Genomic DNA, 22,179 nt, shown 5'->3' with positions numbered 1-22,179 from the left:
GACAAAGTTGCTAAATTTGGCTTTTTTACCTTTATGCATATAAATCTAGTATTGACTAGTTATATAAATTCAAATCGAAATCGCTTGTTTATATAAAAGTAGGGAAAACTCACCTAATTGGTTCTGCAACTGGTCTTTTCAGCCTCCTCATCCACATCATTATTATCATCATCTATATCGTTAGACAATTTCTTTTGCTGTTCCTCAAACTCGGCCAATTGATTACATTCTTTTTGATATGGACCCGGCACCAGTTTATATAACAGCGAAAGTTTTGTCTGAAACGTGTACACTTTCGAAATGGCAAAATAGCCAACTAAACTGACCTTACCTAAGGTTATCTTTTTTCACCGCTCTTCATTCATGTTTTACCTTTTGCAGTGAAAAGTGATCTTCTAATTTGCATTTTTGATTGTTACAGGCCCCGTGCTGGCCTAATCCGGCACTGAGTTCATCTCTAATATGATTGAAGAGTTCGGCTATACGTAACTTTGATAATTGGTATTAGTATTCAAAAAATAATAACAATTGTTTATGCATTCGGATAACTCATTTTTATTAAATCTGTTTTTATTGTTTTAGTTTGTTGTTGGTTTTGTTTTCATACGTAGGTATTTTTGTATTTGAGAAAATAACATACAGTCTAAGTTTTGTTGTATTATATATAATATTCGTTATATATTTTTTAGTTAGTTTGAACATTAACTTTGTGTTTGCTTTTGTTTTTTGTTTTTTTTTTTATTATTTTTTGCTGCAATTTACTGCTTATCGATAACAAAAGTTTTATTAAACGGCCATTTTGTTTACTGTTATTCGTTTGCTGCGGCTCTGCTACGACTCGGCTATGTAACGGTTCATTTTTTATTTGAATTCTTGCCGTGTTTAGAGTATATATGTTTGTATGTGGGTGTGTGTGTGTGTGTGTGTTGTAATGTGATGTAGTTTGGTGTATTGACTTTGTATATTTCACCTAAATAACTAGTTAACATTTGGTTATTTTTTCGTTCTGGTTTTATCATTAATTCGTTATTTGTTGTTTTGCCTTTTTTGATTTAACTTTTTTTGTGTTGTTCCTTTCCTTCAAAATGCTCGAGTTTTATAATATATATATATGTATGTATAATTTTATATAACATTTTTATATATGTTTGTTTGTATATATATATATTTATTGTTAGTGTGTGTGTGTGTAATGGTAGAAATTGACTATTTATTTGATTTGCTTGCAGTTTTTTTGATGATCCATGATGGGGGAACGAAATGATATTGTTTGCTTGAATTGTATAAAATCTAGATCTGTTTATAAAGTAATTTGGGTTTACTGTGTCGTTTTATATATGGTATATATATATATATATATATGTATATATAATCCATCATATTCATTTTCCATCAACAAAATGATTATATTTTTGTACAATCTTATGTGCTAAAAGCGTATCAGTTATTAAAATTAATATATCTCATTTTTATTTATTTTCATTATCCACTTTTTGTTTTTTTGTTATCATATTTCATTGTTGGTATTAACTTTTCGATATTCGTACAAAACAAAATTGAGAAAAAACCAAATGCCCTTTTTTTCCACAAAATTTAACTAAAAAACATAAGAAAACGAATTTTCCATAATTTTTCATTTGTTGGTGGGTAATGAATATTGTATTACACACGACGGCTGTCTCTATATGTATATATATAGTATAACTATATTTATATATAAGTATATATGTATGTATTTCATTTTTAAAAAAATTATAATAATAAACATTTTTCTATAAAATCTTGTTAAATTAGTCTACCAATATGTTAACTATTACTTTTTTTGTTTTTTGTTTTCTTACCGTTGTTTTTTTTTTTTTTTTTTGCTTTTATTTTATTGTGATCTTTAATAGAAAAAAAGCGAATAAAATATTTATTTCGTTTTTTTGTTTTTATATATATATTTTTTTTGTTGGAAATAAAAGCAAGCAATTATTGTTTTTTGCTTTTGCAACGGACGCAACTGGACCAATTGAAATTTTTAACAAGTTGTATTTTTGTTACTAAAGAGCATATATAATATTTTATATATATTTTTATGTATATATACTTTAATTTATACGTATGCAAGGATGTATGTGTGAATGTTTTGTTTTGAGAATTAGTAGTTTGATTTTTTTGGTACTTGTTTAAGAGTTAGTTAAAGCTGAAATTAATGTTTATGTGGTTAGTAGTTCGTTTCTTTATAGTTGCAGTTGCAGTTGTATTCGATTGTTGTTGTAGATGATTGATTGACTTGACTTCAAAGAGTTCCAGAGATCAGATATAAACTAGAACTCTAGAAAATGTTTATGTGTTTGCTAATTTCATAAATATACTAATATCTTTAACTAGTTTATATTTAGTTTTTTGTAGAACTAAAAGCTAAATAATAAGGCCAAATCATATCGAATTTTTACTTTTAATACTTACTGCACTCTGTGGGCTGTAAATTTCAATAGAATTTTGTTACTCAAATGTTCACAAGAAATCAAAAGGTCAAATGATGTCAACAATTTAATCAACTCTGATTTCTATATATAGAGAAAGGGAGATATTCTTCATTACATGAGAAAAAAATGAATTCAAGAATGGGTTTGAAATATTATAGAAAGTTATATGCCATAACCATTGAATGTTATAGTGATCCGACTAGTTAAGGACTAGTTTGTGTACTTACAGACAGATGGACAATGATTAATCCTATAAAGGTTCCAATGGTTACTTAGCATTATTGGCATAAGCTTTGAACCGTTTCGTATATCTAAATTTGAAAAACTAAACTAAGAAATGCTTTTCTGCTAGAATTCATTAAACGATTTCAAAGGATATTCTAAGAACTCTGCAAGGCAAACTTCTATACATTCGTATATAGTAAACATATATTTATAAAAAAACTGCCCAATGTCACATCGATCTAATTAAAGAAAACCACTAATTGTGAGTCATAAATAACTCAAAGCTATTGACCCCAAGCCCAGATATTGCCATAGGTTAGGGTCTGATAAAGTGAACGATGATAAACTCCTCGCGGTTTTTTTAATTCCGAATAATTCAGAAGCTTATCATTGAATTTCTTATGTAATGAATTATTATATTATTATGTGAAGAAAGTCAGAGAAAAGGTTATTGACATCAGAAGAAAGCCTTTTAATCTATGTGTGGAAAGATAAAATTAGCAGACACAAGAATTGTACGCGATGAAAATTTTGTTGTTTTGTTTTTTTTTTTAGTTGTTTTTTTTTTAAGTTTACTTTTTCACTTTAATTTGAAACAATGATTTCGTTTTTATTTTTATATTCAAGTTAAATATTTCATAAAGTATATATAGTATTACTATCTTTATTAGTTGTTGTTGTTGTTTTCATTCATTATTATTTTTATTATGTTTACGCTTCTTTGTTTTTTGTTTTGTTTGTTTGTATGTTATTCTGAAGGTTTTCGCATTTTTAAGTTTCTTTACTAATTTCTCAACAATTTTATTTTATTTTTTAATATGTTTTTTGTTTTTTTGTGTTACGCAATTATTCAACTTGTTAAAAATCTATAACCATAACAATTTCATATATATATATATATTCTTTTTTTTATTTTCTGGTATATATAATCTTATTTAGTTTTTTTGTTTTTTTATCTTTCTTTCAATTTTTTGCTTCAAAGCGAGACTTCTTTCTTCACTACGGGCCACTCGACATTTTGTTTTGTGTGCGTTTTTGAAGAGAAATAGAGACGATGTTTTGGTTTTGTTATTTTTTAAGATTTGTTGAGTATGATAATGGAAATTGTCTAGATACTTGTTCTATTATATATTTAAACTTTTGTTTTGCTGTTTTTGTTTTTGATTTTGTTTTATAAAATGTTAACAGACGCTTTACAATTTGTACTGCGCTCTAAGTACATACATATATTTTCGGTATATTGAAGTGTCTCAACTTGGATGTTCCTCTATATTTTGTCTCACTTGTTTACAATTAGATTGGATTAGAAGAGATTTTGTTTATATGTTTTGGTATTTATGGAGGATTAAAAGGTCGCGATATGTGGTGTATGATGGTGTTTGTTTGTGTATATGTTGTATGTGTGTGTATGTGTTTGTGGGTGAAGGAAAAGATACTTTTTAGTTTTTGTTAGTACGAGTGCTTGAATGCTTTTTTTTGTTAATGTTCTAAGTAATATTAGAGCTAAATTTTTTTTTGTTTTGTTTTCTTTTTTTGGTTTTTAAATAGGTATTTGGAAGAGTATTATTTTATCGTTTTAGTTTTGTTAGTTAGTTTAACATAGTACAGCTTGTATAAAAGTTTAAGCTACAATTTTCATTTTGTTTTTTTTTTTTTTTGTTTTTAGTTAGTTTCTGGTTGTTTTTTGTTGTTATTCATTTTCTGGTTGCTGCTTTTGCTTTTTGGAAGTTTTGTTTCGTTTTGTTTTGTTAAAGCCTTGGCCATTCAGAGGGGTGGCCATCTAACTATTCGTAAAGTTTGCCGAGAAAAGGAGTTTGTTTTGCTTGGATGCAGTTTGGGTTAATAGCTTGTTATTTTTTGTATGATCTACAGTCAGTTTTTGGTATTGTATTTAAACTTGAACTAAAAGTTGCTGAAATTTTAAAAAACCTTTGGAATGGAAATTTGTCAGTATTTATTTCCTTAACAAAATAGCCCTAGCTACTGTTTGTTCTGACATATTGAAATACATATTGAAATTAGAACCAAGAGCATAAAGGTCAATATTGACTTGTTTTGACAAATTCAGTTAGTTTTTGCCATGTTTTACCAATTGAAATGCACAAGTTTTCAACAATTGTTGTCATTGGCATTAACTTTTTCCACAATTCTAGCTGTCGGGGTGTGACCACCCTGCGTATACGTAATTATTGGCTGACAAGCCTGTAGTTCATTTGATTAAGAATTTGAATGACTCGCATACGTATGTATGAACCTTTGCTTCTATGTTTTTTTCTTCTAAGATTTCATTGACAATTTTCCCAGCGAGAATGGAAACAATTTGCTTAGAACATACTCGAATTTGAAGTTCAAGTTTGTTAAGAATATTAGTTAGATTTTTTATGTAAGATGTATGCAATGTTAGTATGTAGACTTCTGAAGTACGTACGTATGTATGTAGGTGTGTATGATTATTGTAGTCGTTGTTATGTAAAAATGCCTTGTGGTTAAATTTACATAATGTCGCCTTTTATTTAACTTTGCTTTGCTTCTTCTTAATGGTTTTTTTTTTGTTTGTTGTTTCTTGGTGTTTTCTGTTAATTTGTCAGCTATAGGGTTTTTGGTTTTTTTTTTGCCTTTTGGTATATCCATTTATATTTGCCTATAATATATATATATATATATGTATATAATATGTGCAATATCATGCACTGCACCCATGGGGTGTAAGAGCAGCCACTTTATATAGGTTTCATTTTCGTTCGTTCGTTTTGAATGTGTTTTGTTTTTGTATTTTTTTTTCTTTTGGATTATCTCGATCCTTTCATTAATTACATATATGTATATATATTTAAATTCCCGCCACAGATTCTAACGTTAATTGCAACAGATGGCGCCACAAAAATTTGCTCAAAAAGTGAGTAAAAAGTGAGCCGGAAGTGCTAAGGTCTGAGTAAAAAGTGAGCGCCAATAAAGTTTAAAGTAGAAAGATCTTTACGAAAATTTTGTTGGCTTTATCTTTAGATATTTATTTTATTCCATTACGTAGAAAATAATACAAATACATAATACAAATTTAAGAAGATTTACATATTAAAAGGTTCGAAGGGGGAATTTTTTGGTAAGTAAAAATTCAATCATCTTTTGCTTTGAGTTAATTAACAATACCCTTCATTTATACGAACAGTTAGCTAAATCTTTGTTTCAAACTAAATCTTCGTAATCGGCAGCTTCATTTGCCAAACAATTTAAGACAAAGTTGCTAAATTTGGCTTTTTTACCTTTATGCATATAAATCTAGTATTGACTAGTTATATAAATTCAAATCGAAATCGCTTGTTTATATAAAAGTAGGGAAAACTCACCTAATTGGTTCTGCAACTGGTCTTTTCAGCCTCCTCATCCACATCATTATTATCATCATCTATATCGTTAGACAATTTCTTTTGCTGTTCCTCAAACTCGGCCAATTGATTACATTCTTTTTGATATGGACCCGGCACCAGTTTATATAACAGCGAAAGTTTTGTCTGAAACGTGTACACTTTCGAAATGGCAAAATAGCCAACTAAACTGACCTTACCTAAGGTTATCTTTTTTCACCGCTCTTCATTCATGTTTTACCTTTTGCAGTGAAAAGTGATCTTCTAATTTGCATTTTTGATTGTTACAGGCCCCGTGCTGGCCTAATCCGGCACTGAGTTCATCTCTAATATGATTGAAGAGTTCGGCTATACGTAACTTTGATAATTGGTATTAGTATTCAAAAAATAATAACAATTGTTTATGCATTCGGATAACTCATTTTTATTAAATCTGTTTTTATTGTTTTAGTTTGTTGTTGGTTTTGTTTTCATACGTAGGTATTTTTGTATTTGAGAAAATAACATACAGTCTAAGTTTTGTTGTATTATATATAATATTCGTTATATATTTTTTAGTTAGTTTGAACATTAACTTTGTGTTTGCTTTTGTTTTTTGTTTTTTTTTTTATTATTTTTTGCTGCAATTTACTGCTTATCGATAACAAAAGTTTTATTAAACGGCCATTTTGTTTACTGTTATTCGTTTGCTGCGGCTCTGCTACGACTCGGCTATGTAACGGTTCATTTTTTATTTGAATTCTTGCCGTGTTTAGAGTATATATGTTTGTATGTGGGTGTGTGTGTGTGTGTGTGTTGTAATGTGATGTAGTTTGGTGTATTGACTTTGTATATTTCACCTAAATAACTAGTTAACATTTGGTTATTTTTTCGTTCTGGTTTTATCATTAATTCGTTATTTGTTGTTTTGCCTTTTTTGATTTAACTTTTTTTGTGTTGTTCCTTTCCTTCAAAATGCTCGAGTTTTATAATATATATATATGTATGTATAATTTTATATAACATTTTTATATATGTTTGTTTGTATATATATATATTTATTGTTAGTGTGTGTGTGTGTAATGGTAGAAATTGACTATTTATTTGATTTGCTTGCAGTTTTTTTGATGATCCATGATGGGGGAACGAAATGATATTGTTTGCTTGAATTGTATAAAATCTAGATCTGTTTATAAAGTAATTTGGGTTTACTGTGTCGTTTTATATATGGTATATATATATATATATATGTATATATAATCCATCATATTCATTTTCCATCAACAAAATGATTATATTTTTGTACAATCTTATGTGCTAAAAGCGTATCAGTTATTAAAATTAATATATCTCATTTTTATTTATTTTCATTATCCACTTTTTGTTTTTTTGTTATCATATTTCATTGTTGGTATTAACTTTTCGATATTCGTACAAAACAAAATTGAGAAAAAACCAAATGCCCTTTTTTTCCACAAAATTTAACTAAAAAACATAAGAAAACGAATTTTCCATAATTTTTCATTTGTTGGTGGGTAATGAATATTGTGTTACACACGACGGCTGTCTCTATATGTATATATATAGTATAACTATATTTATATATAAGTATATATGTATGTATTTCATTTTTAAAAAAATTATAATAATAAACATTTTTCTATAAAATCTTGTTAAATTAGTCTACCAATATGTTAACTATTACTTTTTTTGTTTTTTGTTTTCTTACCGTTGTTTTTTTTTTTTTTTTGCTTTTATTTTATTGTGATCTTTAATAGAAAAAAAGCGAATAAAATATTTATTTCGTTTTTTTGTTTTTATATATATATTTTTTTTGTTGGAAATAAAAGCAAGCAATTATTGTTTTTTGCTTTTGCAACGGACGCAACTGGACCAATTGAAATTTTTAACAAGTTGTATTTTTGTTACTAAAGAGCATATATAATATTTTATATATATTTTTATGTATATATACTTTAATTTATACGTATGCAAGGATGTATGTGTGAATGTTTTGTTTTGAGAATTAGTAGTTTGATTTTTTTGGTACTTGTTTAAGAGTTAGTTAAAGCTGAAATTAATGTTTATGTGGTTAGTAGTTCGTTTCTTTATAGTTGCAGTTGCAGTTGTATTCGATTGTTGTTGTAGATGATTGATTGACTTGACTTCAAAGAGTTCCAGAGATCAGATATAAACTAGAACTCTAGAAAATGTTTATGTGTTTGCTAATTTCATAAATATACTAATATCTTTAACTAGTTTATATTTAGTTTTTTGTAGAACTAAAAGCTAAATAATAAGGCCAAATCATATCGAATTTTTACTTTTAATACTTACTGCACTCTGTGGGCTGTAAATTTCAATAGAATTTTGTTACTCAAATGTTCACAAGAAATCAAAAGGTCAAATGATGTCAACAATTTAATCAACTCTGATTTCTATATATAGAGAAAGGGAGATATTCTTCATTACATGAGAAAAAAATGAATTCAAGAATGGGTTTGAAATATTATAGAAAGTTATATGCCATAACCATTGAATGTTATAGTGATCCGACTAGTTAAGGACTAGTTTGTGTACTTACAGACAGATGGACAATGATTAATCCTATAAAGGTTCCAATGGTTACTTAGCATTATTGGCATAAGCTTTGAACCGTTTCGTATATCTAAATTTGAAAAACTAAACTAAGAAATGCTTTTCTGCTAGAATTCATTAAACGATTTCAAAGGATATTCTAAGAACTCTGCAAGGCAAACTTCTATACATTCGTATATAGTAAACATATATTTATAAAAAAACTGCCCAATGTCACATCGATCTAATTAAAGAAAACCACTAATTGTGAGTCATAAATAACTCAAAGCTATTGACCCCAAGCCCAGATATTGCCATAGGTTAGGGTCTGATAAAGTGAACGATGATAAACTCCTCGCGGTTTTTTTAATTCCGAATAATTCAGAAGCTTATCATTGAATTTCTTATGTAATGAATTATTATATTATTATGTGAAGAAAGTCAGAGAAAAGGTTATTGACATCAGAAGAAAGCCTTTTAATCTATGTGTGGAAAGATAAAATTAGCAGACACAAGAATTGTACGCGATGAAAATTTTGTTGTTTTGTTTTTTTTTTTAGTTGTTTTTTTTTTAAGTTTACTTTTTCACTTTAATTTGAAACAATGATTTCGTTTTTATTTTTATATTCAAGTTAAATATTTCATAAAGTATATATAGTATTACTATCTTTATTAGTTGTTGTTGTTGTTTTCATTCATTATTATTTTTATTATGTTTACGCTTCTTTGTTTTTTTGTTTTGTTTGTTTGTATGTTATTCTGAAGGTTTTCGCATTTTTAAGTTTCTTTACTAATTTCTCAACAATTTTATTTTATTTTTTAATATGTTTTTTGTTTTTTTGTGTTACGCAATTATTCAACTTGTTAAAAATCTATAACCATAACAATTTCATATATATATATATATTCTTTTTTTTATTTTCTGGTATATATAATCTTATTTAGTTTTTTTGTTTTTTTATCTTTCTTTCAATTTTTTGCTTCAAAGCGAGACTTCTTTCTTCACTACGGGCCACTCGACATTTTGTTTTGTGTGCGTTTTTGAAGAGAAATAGAGACGATGTTTTGGTTTTGTTATTTTTTAAGATTTGTTGAGTATGATAATGGAAATTGTCTAGATACTTGTTCTATTATATATTTAAACTTTTGTTTTGCTGTTTTTGTTTTTGATTTTGTTTTATAAAATGTTAACAGACGCTTTACAATTTGTACTGCGCTCTAAGTACATACATATATTTTCGGTATATTGAAGTGTCTCAACTTGGATGTTCCTCTATATTTTGTCTCACTTGTTTACAATTAGATTGGATTAGAAGAGATTTTGTTTATATGTTTTGGTATTTATGGAGGATTAAAAGGTCGCGATATGTGGTGTATGATGGTGTTTGTTTGTGTATATGTTGTATGTGTGTGTATGTGTTTGTGGGTGAAGGAAAAGATACTTTTTAGTTTTTGTTAGTACGAGTGCTTGAATGCTTTTTTTTGTTAATGTTCTAAGTAATATTAGAGCTAAATTTTTTTTTGTTTTGTTTTCTTTTTTTGGTTTTTAAATAGGTATTTGGAAGAGTATTATTTTATCGTTTTAGTTTTGTTAGTTAGTTTAACATAGTACAGCTTGTATAAAAGTTTAAGCTACAATTTTCATTTTGTTTTTTTTTTTTTTGTTTTTAGTTAGTTTCTGGTTTTTTTTTGTTGTTCATTTTCTGGTTGCTGCTTTTGCTTTTTGGAAGTTTTGTTTCGTTTTGTTTTGTTAAAGCCTTGGCCATTCAGAGGGGTGGCCATCTAACTATTCGTAAAGTTTGCCGAGAAAAGGAGTTTGTTTTGCTTGGATGCAGTTTGGGTTAATAGCTTGTTATTTTTTGTATGATCTACAGTCAGTTTTTGGTATTGTATTTAAACTTGAACTAAAAGTTGCTGAAATTTTAAAAAACCTTTGGAATGGAAATTTGTCAGTATTTATTTCCTTAACAAAATAGCCCTAGCTACTGTTTGTTCTGACATATTGAAATATGTATTGAAATTAGAACCAAGAGCATAAAGGTCAATATTGACTTGTTTTGACAAATTCAGTTAGTTTTTGCCATGTTTTACCAATTGAAATGCACAAGTTTTCAACAATTGTTGTCATTGGCATTAACTTTTTCCACAAGTCTAGCTGTCGGGGTGTGACCACCCTGCGTATACGTAATTATTGGCTGACAAGCCTGTAGTTCATTTGATTAAGAATTTGAATGACTCGCATACGTATGTATGAACCTTTGCTTCTATGTTTTTTTCTTCTAAGATTTCATTGACAATTTTCCCAGCGAGAATGGAAACAATTTGCTTAGAACATACTCGAATTTGAAGTTCAAGTTTGTTAAGAATATTAGTTAGATTTTTTATGTAAGATGTATGCAATGTTAGTATGTAGACTTCTGAAGTACGTACGTATGTATGTAGGTGTGTATGTTTATTGTAGTCGTTGTTATGTAAAAATGCCTTGTGGTTAAATTTACATAATGTCGCCTTTTATTTAACTTTGCTTTGCTTCTTCTTAATGGTTTTTTTTTTGTTTGTTGTTTCTTGGTGTTTTCTGTTAATTTGTCAGCTATAGGGTTTTTGGTTTTTTTTTTGCCTTTTGGTATATCCATTTATATTTGCCTATAATATATATATATATATATGTATATAATATGTGCAATATCATGCACTGCACCCATGGGGTGTAAGAGCAGCCACTTTATATAGGTTTCATTTTCGTTCGTTCGTTTTGAATGTGTTTTGTTTTTGTATTTTTTTTTCTTTTGGATTATCTCGATCCTTTCATTAATTACATATATGTATATATATATATATATATTCGTTATATATTTGTTGTACATATAGTATATGTTTGTATGCATTTAATGGCTTCAGGACTAGACTATACAACTGCTTGGCTAACTTGACTCTCCATTATTAATTTTAGATTTTGTTTTTCACTTGTTTGGTTTTTCTTTTTGTTGCAAAACTTTTCCATCTTGGCCGTGCTTGAATATACAGTTTATATATAAAGTTTATGTCACTGCCTCTAGTTCTCATAATGTTTATGTTCTCATTTTTTCTCTCTTTTTTTATTTTTTTCGTTTGTTGTAATAAAAATTATTGCTTTCTGTTCTATGTGTTTTTGTTGTTGTTGTTGTTGTTTTTGTGTGTGTGTGTCTGTGTTATGTCGTTTCCTTAACTTGCATTTTGCGAGCCATTTGCAAACGTTTTTGTGGTTTTTTTTTTTTGGTTTCATATCCTTTTTGAATACAATTTGCCTACTTAAGTTATATATAGTTGCATACGTGGTTTATACATATATAAAATATATATATATATATATATATATAGTTGAATGTTTTGCATTTTTTTTGTTGTCTTTCTTGTTGTTGTTGCGGCCACTTTAATAGTTTTTGAAAAAATTGCATGTTCGTTTCTAAATAAAGAGTTAGTGGTGTATGTATGTGTGTGTGTGTGTGTGTGTGTGTGTGTTTGGTTATATGCTCATATTTATATAGGAAAGGGTTGGGGGATTTGGAAAAGAATTAATCATTCAGCAAAAAGTATACATATATCTGAAATTATTTGAATTTTTTCTTCATATTTGTTTGTAATATTTTGTTGTTTTTTTCTCATTTAGTAGTCTATCATAATTTTTTTCAATTGAAATAACTGCAAGAATAATCATAATCATAATTATAAAGGGTCTTCGTAATGGTGATAAAGTTTCATTTACTCCCATTTTTTTTTTCTGTAGGGCAAATGCTTTAGCAAAATGTTTTGGTTTTGGTTTTGGTTTTACATCGTATTGAGTATAATTGTAGCTTATTTGAAAGTTTGTTTTTGTTGTTAATTTAATAAGTATGCAAATTATCACTTAATCAATATATATATATATATATATATGTATATATATATATATATAGGTCGAATATATAGTTGGTATGCCATGTAAGTGTGTGCGTGTGTGTGAGGGAATTTTGGTTTTCATTTAAATATATATATATATAGGTACTATATATTTAATATAATATAAGTTGTAAAAACTAGAGATTTTAGGCTCTTAGATAAAGCTTTGGTTTGTTTTGGATATTCGTTTTCGTTTTCTTTTATTTTTTTTAAATATATATATATATATAATATAGATTAAGTTTTTTGTTCCTTTTCATTTTGGGTTTTTTTCGTTTTTCTTTTTTAGAGCAAGCAAATGAAAATACTTTTATATTTTGTTTTTGTATAGGAAAGCGAGAAAAGTAATCGAAACATTAGGTCCAAGATATGTGAGTTTAGCTCATTGAGTTAATATAATCTTAGATCTCAATAATTTTCAAAGAAATTCCATCTTTAAAATCGGATTTTTGGTATTTAATCGTACTCAAAATCAAAAGAAACTAAAAAGGTTTAGATATGAGACAAAAGTTAGAGGAAAGTTTTGAACAAATTGATTAAACACTTTTATTTTCTTTAAATTGTGGTATCAAAAAATTAAATATATTTTTTTTTTTAAATTCATGTCTAGTTTTTGAAGAAGTTTCTACACTTAATTGAAAATTGAATGAATAATTGAATTCTGAATATCCTCGAATTTTTTTTTTCGACTTTTTCTCAATGAGCTAACTCTTAATTTAACAGATTCTTCAAAAAGATATTGAAATTATTATCTTATATACAAAATGGTTAAAAGTGCTTGTCAGTGCCCAGTTAATTAAGTTGTTTAAATAAGTAAAGTAATTTAGTTTTGGGAAGCCATTTTGTTGATTTAACGCTTTTAGTTAATATAATTCATAAATAGAGTATAAGTTTCATTTGGTTTGTTAGTTTTGTTTTGTTAAAGATTCATACATAGTTCTTAGATAGGGCGAAAGTTAAAGTGAAAGTTAGGAGTTAGAGGGAGAGAAAGAGATAGAGCTTAAAAAGCTGCGGCTAAACAACAATTTCTTTTTGGTATTCAATTTTTTGTTTTTTTTTTTCTTGTAAAGTAAATGTCTTTTTTTTTAATATTTTTTTTTGGTTTTTTTTTGGTTTAGAAAAAGAAACGTTGCACTAACTAACTCGCTTTAAACGTTAAGTTTTGTTTGTTCATGTTTTGTGTGTGTGTGTTTATGTATATGTGTTTCTGGCTGTGTGTGTGTGTGTGTGTGTGTGTGTGTGTGTGTGTGTGAGAGTGTATTTACTTTAACAATTCGATTATTTAGCTTTTTTTTTAGTCCATTGTTAATTATATTGTTGTTTTTTCGCATTAGTTTTTCTCTTTTTCTTTGGGTTTTTGTTAATATAATTTTTAGCTAATTTTGGTTGGTTGAGTTTTTGCTTGATTCAAACATTTGTTTTTCGGTTTTTTTCTTTCGGTTCTTGTTAATGGCTTTTGTCTTTGGACGATCGCTTTTTACACTGGACAAGTTATCAAATCATATTCAAACATCAGCGATACGGCAACAAAGACAAAATATAACAGAAACATGGTAAAGCCCAAACCCTTGTTCATGCGCCAACGGAAACAGGCAATCGACATCACCACAAATACGAGCATCATAAACAAGATGGTAATGGAACAGACCATGCCCACCGAGTTAACCTCAACTGGAGCATCATAGATAATGCCATAGAGTAGCCAGGGTATAGGTAATCTAATATTCAAAGTAGATTAATAACTTATCAGTCAACTTCAATTTCAATTGGGTAGATTCTATAGATAACCAACTTACCCCACAGTCACATCGAAGATGTTGCTACCCACTGAACTGGATACGGCCATATCACCAAAACCTTTTCGTGCCACAATCACCGAAGTTATTAAATCCGGAATGGATGTGCCCGCTGCCAAGAATGTCAGACCCATGACCTAATGATGATGATGATGGAAGTATTCAAAAATTTAGTTATTAATCATAAAGAATGTATGATAAATTGTTTAAAATTTAGTCATTTTTCTAACGATAACCAGAAAAATCTATCCATCTAAAAGTATTTTTTCGCGTATATTTTATATGTATACTAAATACATTCGATTTTATTCTTTATAACCTTTCTTAAGTTAAGGTTTTAAATTCGAGATTAATGCATTAAAAGAGTTTTTGAAACTATTATTATCTCCTATCTACTATTATTATTTCCAGTAAATATTTTCAAGTCAGTATATTGATCGATCAAAATATTAACTACTCATTACAATAATTTTATTGTAAACAGCTCAATTAATTTGGGACAAAGTATAAAAAATAATTCATTGAAATTTTTATTCATTTAATATTTAAATTTTTCCGTTCGAAATGCAAAAAGGACTTTTATGCAAATTTTTTTCTATTTAAAGCAAGAAAAATATATTTATATATTTTGGTAATATAGATTTTTTAATTATTAAAGTTTGTGGAATCATTGAGAAAAAATCAGAAAAAATTCAGATGGATATCCAATCGCATATAGACTACTTATGATCTGATAAAGCTTTACATGATCCAATAAAAAGAACAAACTGTAAAATTGATACGGTTGAGTTGAGAAGACCGTAACCGTACTGTGTGCGGATCCTTGACAGAAGAGAACTAAGCAATGAGATAAGTATCAACGATTTTCATTGCAAAATAAATATAAAAAATACGTGCTTTTTGGAATTATTTTATTCATTAATTTTGATTTATAGAGGAGAATCTATATCTTTAAAAATGTCGAGTCTGGTTTTGGTGGTTTTCGTTGATTTAGTTCATTTAAAAATTAAAAATATTGCATTTATGTACTTACCTCTGGCGGTATGCGAGCTGTATCACCGGCCACATTGGCCCACCATACCATGAGATATGAGAAGGCAGCTATCCAAACAATGGAACCAATGAAGGTGACCGGAAAGAAACGTTTGCCACGCGGTGTACGTGTATCGGGCAATGTTAGCCACATGGGGACCAGGAGAGGTGCCACCAGGACATAAGTCAAACGCTTACGTGCCGTATCCGGCCAGGCCATGCTCAATGGCTCCGGTTCATCTTCGATTTCAGGAGCCTTTAGCATTTAGTTTAGTTGGTGGTATTGGGAGGGGGTAGAAGAGTATGCATATTAAAACTCTACAATTCGATGAAAATTTTCTTTATTTTTTTATAATTGTTTTCGATTTGAAATTTTATTATATTCTTAATTGATTTATACAATAAATATATGGTAAGCGTAATATTTTATAGAATATATATGTATTGTTTAGTTAATTAAATATATGTATATAGGAAAAATATTTAGTTAAAATGTGAGTGTTTGAAAGTGTTTTTGATTGTAATTTGTTGCTGAGTTTTTATAGTTTAGTTTGTCTCCAAAAAAAACCAACAACTGAGTGAGTGAGTGGTGATTGAGAGAAACAGATAGAGAGAGAGAGAGAGAGAGAGAGAGAGAGAGTGAAAGAGAATGTGAGAGTGAGAGTGTATGAGACTGAATTTCTGTTTCGATCTTTGCCTTAAAAATGAAATGCAATATAAAGGTAATGTGTTTATTATGTATAATCATGTTAATGATCCGATATGTAAATGATTAATATTGATTTTTGTCTCGATTCTGTTCAAGATTTGCGCACTCTCCCAAAGGCGTTTCTGTCTGTTTGGTTTAAAAAAGAATTGTGTTTTGGTTTTTTTTTTTTTGTTGCGTATTTTTGGTGGCCAGAGTAAATACATATAGTAAAAGACATAGATAACAACAAATAAAAGAATTTACGAAATAAAAATATGTTTTATTTCGAAAAAAACATCATAATGCACTTACTTTCTAGTTTTATATCATACAAATATATGGAAGTATTACTGAAGGGTGCTAGTTTTGAAACGTGCAAAGAAGAGAGAGTGATAGGTAGTAGATGGTAGATCTCTTATCATTACAAAGATATGATCAATTTATTGTACATAGTCCAACATGCTCATTTAATTATACACAACAAAAGGAGACTCGTTCAACATACATACACACACACACAAACAGACTCACACACTCACACTCAAGAGATGCGTTGGCAACTAAAATCCAAAAAAAAAAGAGATTTGAATATTGAAAGTAAAGTTAAGAAAGGTAAGAAATTTAGTTTTTAATCTATTTAGTTAATCTAAAATCTACAATTATATAGTCAGTTAAGCGGCACTAAAAGCTTTTTTTCTCAGTGTGTGTGTGTGCGTAAGTGTGGTGAGTCTGTTAGTGAGTATGATTTTGCAAAAGCTTCTTATATATAGATTAAATATATAAAAATCTTTATTTAAATGTCTTTTGCGGTTACTGTGGCTCACTTCTAGGGCAGTGGCTAATAGGTATCAGTCATCAGTAAAATGATCGTATTTCCTTTTGCTATTTCAGCGGAATTCTACATTTGTCATAGACCAAAGAAAAAGTCTTTTAAAAAATCAGATTTTTATACCCTTGCAAAAAAGGTATATTAATTTTGGTCAGAAGTGTGCAACGCATAGAAGGAAGCATCTCTGACCATATAAAGTATACATATTCTTGATCAGCATGACGAGACGAGTTCATATAGCCATATCCGTCCGTCCGTCCGTCCGTCCGTCTGTCCGTCTGACCGTCTGTCCGTCTGTCCGTCCGTCTGGATCAACGCAAACTCCTCCTAGACCGTAAGAGCTACAGAGTTGAAATTTTGCATGTAGGCTTGTATATACTGCAGGCGTTGTATATCTCGGATTCAGCCGGATCGGACCACTATATCATATAGCGCCCATACAAAGCGCAAAGTCACGAACAAAGACTTTTCTCAATAACTTCATTATTTTTTGAGCTATTGTCATGAAATTTAATATTGGTGTGTTAATTACACATAAACGACTGTGCCAAATTTGATCAAGATCGGGTGACTGTATCATATAGCTCCCATAGGAACGATCTTTCCAAAACAGTGACTTTTGTCAATAACTTCGTTACTTTTGACGCGATTGCTTTCAAATTAAACATTAAATATATCTGTTAATGACTGTGCCGAATTTGATAAAGATCGGGTGACTATATCATATAGCTCCCATAGGAACGATCGGTGGAAAACAGTGACTTTGATGAATATCTTAGTTTTTCCTATGCTAAGATTGTAGGCTGTTCTTTCGCAAACATTAGCCTTTTTAGATAAAACGTTTTTCCACTTTGATGGCTATAAGCAAGGAAAAAGTTACCAAAAAAGTTGCAAGGGTATACAAACTTTGACGCGGTCGAAGTTAGCCCCGGCCCTCTGGTTTATTTTGAATAAAGAATGGAAATTGAATTTAGAAAATTATTAAATTGTCAAAATTGCTCTGGTGAATGTTTGCTACAATAAATCCAAGATCCCTTTAGATTTACTATTAAGTAATTGGTCAATTTCAATTATGGATTAGATTAAAGGGTACAGTAATTGTAATTAATGCAATAAGTTAAGTTAATAAGCAAAAAGTTTCCATTTGTGGCTAGGCTGATACATATGTTAAGCATTATTGGAAATCGAAAACGTAAATTGCCCAATCTAATAAAATGGATTGTGTTTTTATAATTATACTTAACCTTGTAAGGCCCTTAATGAATTCTATAATTGAATGATGAGTAATTTAATCTTTAAACAATTAAGATTTTCCCGTACGTGTCTTTCAAAAGAAGAAGGTTGAATAAGATAATGTTATTTGGCGAATTATTGAGGCATCTCTGTTATTAACTGCTATATTAAGGATTAGAGTTCTCTAGCCTTTAAATACTGCACTTAAAGATATTCCTTTCAAATAGCAAATAATACAATAGGAACAATAAGTCCAAGAGTCTGTTGTTTTTTTTTTAATAATCGGCAAATACTGAGTTTGAAATCTATTTTTTATCAATTCTGCAAAAAATTATTTAGTTTGAATATTCCCATATCTAAAATATATAAGTTTTCATTTATCTCATAACATTTCCATCATTATAGGAAACATCCTAACATTATATGTATGTAATGTAATTAGTTTACCTGGTCCACCGTGCGTATACGTTATAAAAACATTGTATGTTTTTCATTTAAGAACTATAACCTAATATCTACCGAATCATATTTGTATGGAACTCTACAGTCCGCATTATCTCTGATTAAAGTGAATGGGTCGCTGACTTCTGTTAAACTTTATAGAAACTGTGCCATTTAGTTTGTCCCCAAGATCCAATGGTACCTCAAGATAAATAGATCTATCTATTAAATGTACTTCTAAACCAATTGCCACTGCCCTAAAGTTATATTTTCACAATTGAAATCAATTGTGCTCCTTTTATGCGCTATTTAACTAGATTTTTCTTTAAATGCATGAAAAGTTCGTGTATAAAGAAAGAAAAAAATTATAATAGTTTAATTTGTATGCAATATACACTATAAAAACTGAAAAAAACTGAAGATAGACAGAGAAACTGTTAGCGATAAATAGCGAGAGATCGATAGATAGATAGTTAGATGTAGAGAGTGAAAGACAGAGAGATAGACAGAGAGAGAGAGAAGAGAGAAAGCAATAAAAAAATTGTTTATGAAACTAACTTTGATGCTAAATTTGCGTGTCTGAATTTTGACCCTCTGCTCAATCCAGCTAGGACGTCGACCACTTAACGATGGCTTTTAAATTGGATTTGAATTTGAATTGAAGAGAATTAGGTATTTATATATATATATATTGATATATTGATTTGATTTGCCATAATATCCTTACAATATTTCTGCAGTAGATAGTTGAAATAAATATATATTATAGTTTTTTGGGCTTGTTAAACAAATTAAACTTTTCGAGATAATCAGAATATAGAATTATATTTATATATATATAATAGAAGAAGGATAGATAGATAGAGAGAGATAGACAGAGATTACGGTGTTGAAGAAGTGGAAGATATAGTGTTGGAGGATTCTTGGTTGTTTTTTTTTTTTTTTTTTTTTGGGAAGATCACATTACAAAACACATAGAGCGGGGAAGAGGGTATTAAAACACAAGAAACAAATTTGTTTTTTTTTTTTTGTTATTTTGAAGTAAAATTAGAAAGAAGAGAGTTTGGTTTTGATTTTGGTTTTTACTCAGGCCCAACTCGGAAATTAGTATTTTTCCTTATATATTTGAATTTCAATTTTTTTTCTTGTTTTGTGAGTCGAATTCGAAATGTTCAGATTGCGCTACGCCTTAGAATTTTGATCGTTTTGCTTTGTTAACTTTTTCCATGATTGATAAAACAAAAAGATATAACAATAAATATGTTTACACAGAGATATATGAATATATATATGAGGAGTGAAATCAAAATGCTGCTGTTGATATTTGCTGCTGCTGCTGCCGGCCAAAAGCCAATTGTGCTTGCGCCTATGCATAAAAATGTAAGTTTAAAACAAAAAAAAAAATCAACAAAAAGTACACATATAAAATGTCAACAATTACGTTATTACAATAATGCTGTTAAATGTGGGGTGTGTTTATTTAAATATTTAATTTTTTTTGCCCTATTGTTGGTGGGGCGCAGCAATTTGATGTTGTCGTTGTTGTTGTTATGGTGGAATGAAACTATGAGAAAGAACTATGAAAATGACTTCATCGCATCGCATTAGTGAAATATGAATAGAAATTATTATTCATTCGATTTTAACACTAGTTTTTGCAAAAAAGTTTAAGACACAAAGCAAATGTATTCGCCAAATGGGTCTGCAGGACAATAAACTGAGTTAACAAAAAAATAAAGAGTGTCAAATCGGTGAACCGACATTTAAAATACCCTGTACCGAATAATAAAATCATTCTTTAAAAACACAAAAATTTTAATTTTTAAAATTTTTATTTGTTTTTGAACTTCTTGTAGACGGAAGATTATCTTTCTGAAGAGTTAGGTCCACTAAATAAGTTTTTAAAACATTACATGAACAATGGAATTTTAGATATCATTATAAATTTTTGGAATTTTAAATCGAAATTGCTTCTAGCTATACCTACAAAAGTTAACTCCTTTTGGGCATATACATACATATAAAGTACTTTGGGTACAGAGCATAAAAATATTCTAAAAAAAAAACTAAAAAAAAAAGAAAAATTATACAATAATTTTTACTATTCCGAATTATCTCTTCTTATTTTTATTATTTATAATTTTTTTATTTGGTTTTTGGGGGGCAAGACAATACACACACATAGAATATGGAGAGAGAGAGAGAGAGAGAGGCAGATAGAGAGAGAAAGAGATAGAATGTGAGAGGGAATAGGAGCACAGATGAAAAGATGTGGATATGTAAAAAAGAAAACATAAAATAGAGCCTTTAGGTGGAAGTGAATGGTTTTCTTTTTCATCAGGTGGAAAATTCATATGGGTAAAGTTTGGTTTGAAAACACAAAAAAAAAAAAAAATCATCATATTAAGTCACACATAAACGTTGCATAAACACACAGAATTTTCGATTGTTTTTTGGTTTTGGTTTCGTTTCAGTTTCTTTTTTTCTTTTTTAACTGCCTACACATTGAAAAACTGAGCTGTGGTTGGGGTAGTAAACCAAAAAAAAACAAGAGAAATAAAGAATTTACAACAATTTCGGAGATAACGTTAATACATCAAAACGAAAAATAGGTTAAAACAAAGGGTAAAAGGAACATATACATACATTACGTATATTTAGTTAGTTACTTATATAGAATACACGATATTCGCTTCAGACGCTTAGATTCACAGTTCAAACGTTTTGGAAAACATATATTTATATATATAATCAATCCGTAGGTCAAATCAATCAAATTTGTTGTTGTTGTTGTTGTTGCAATGCCACAAGATACATGCCCAAAAGTAAACATAGAATATTGAAAATATTGTGTTTTGGGGGAAGGGAAAAAAATTTTTGTGAATTCAAGGCGCTTGAACTGTATGCTAAACGAGGTAAATACTTCTGAAGAACACATTGAAATCAAACCTACCATTTCTGTTTACGGTATTCAGTTAAAAACAATTTACGATATATAATTAATTTGTATTTTTTTGCTCTTTTTGCAGATGTAACAATTTTCAAACTTTCATTTATAAAAATGTTTATGAAATTTGCAAAGAGTTTGGATTAAGAGAACTCTTAGATTAAATTGGAAACTAATTTTGCAAACTAAACAACTTTTCTATTATTATTCTTTTATTAAGTTTATAAAGCAAATTTGTGATACTTCAAATCGTATTTTATCTATCTTTACTTCCACTTACATATATCTTAAGAATGATTCAAAGGAAGCTTGGAATTCATTCTTGTGAATAAAACTTATCTATTTAAAGTCAGCTTCAGTTGGATATGAATCAACTATACCAAAGGTCGATGCTTTGTATATCTTGTTTTGAAATCCGATATTTATATACTTAATTACTTACTTACAGGCTTTATTTGCCGTAATCAGTTTTGTTAAAAAGATTTAACGTTTTATAAAATTGCTAGAATTAGGATCAGTCATATATAATATTAAAAATTTTGCACAGCTGATTTTAAGTTTGCTTTAAAAAATATTTGTATACATCATGCGTTTTTGTTTTTAATATACAACATTATTATTATTTATATATCGTAAATTGATAAGGATTGGTTTTCATTTACAATTTTCAGTTTAGAAACCTGT

At 28.6% G+C, this 22,179-nt stretch overlaps 1 protein-coding gene across 8 annotated transcripts in view; it reads right to left on the bottom strand.

Annotated features, from left to right (window-relative positions):
* Nucleotides 1–13,884: 13,884 nt before the first annotated feature.
* Nucleotides 13,885–22,179, bottom strand: part of LOC6643899 (sodium/potassium/calcium exchanger Nckx30C) — a 39,029-nt gene continuing 30,734 nt past the window's right edge. For 5 of the 8 annotated variants that reach the window (XM_023176636.2, XM_015178053.3, XM_015178051.3 and 2 more), the window contains exons 5-8: nucleotides 19,107–19,181; nucleotides 15,359–15,613; nucleotides 14,326–14,462; nucleotides 13,885–14,247 (exon numbers count right to left, since the gene is read on the bottom strand). In XM_023176636.2, coding sequence (XP_023032404.1) covers nucleotides 14,007–14,247; nucleotides 14,326–14,462; nucleotides 15,359–15,613; nucleotides 19,107–19,181 — 708 coding nt within the window. In that variant the 3' untranslated portion in view covers nucleotides 13,885–14,006. The remainder of the gene's footprint in view (nucleotides 14,248–14,325; nucleotides 14,463–15,358; nucleotides 15,614–19,106; nucleotides 19,182–22,179) is intronic. The other 3 variants (XM_015178052.3, XM_002067081.4, XM_023176638.2) reach the window with 1 other exon arrangement.

The sequence above is a fragment of the Drosophila willistoni genome (assembly GCF_018902025.1).
Source record: "Drosophila willistoni isolate 14030-0811.24 chromosome 2R unlocalized genomic scaffold, UCI_dwil_1.1 Seg167, whole genome shotgun sequence".
Lineage (NCBI taxonomy): Eukaryota > Metazoa > Arthropoda > Insecta > Diptera > Drosophilidae > Drosophila > Drosophila willistoni.
Note: the sequence above shows the minus strand (reverse complement) of the source record. Positions and strands in the feature narration are given on the sequence as shown.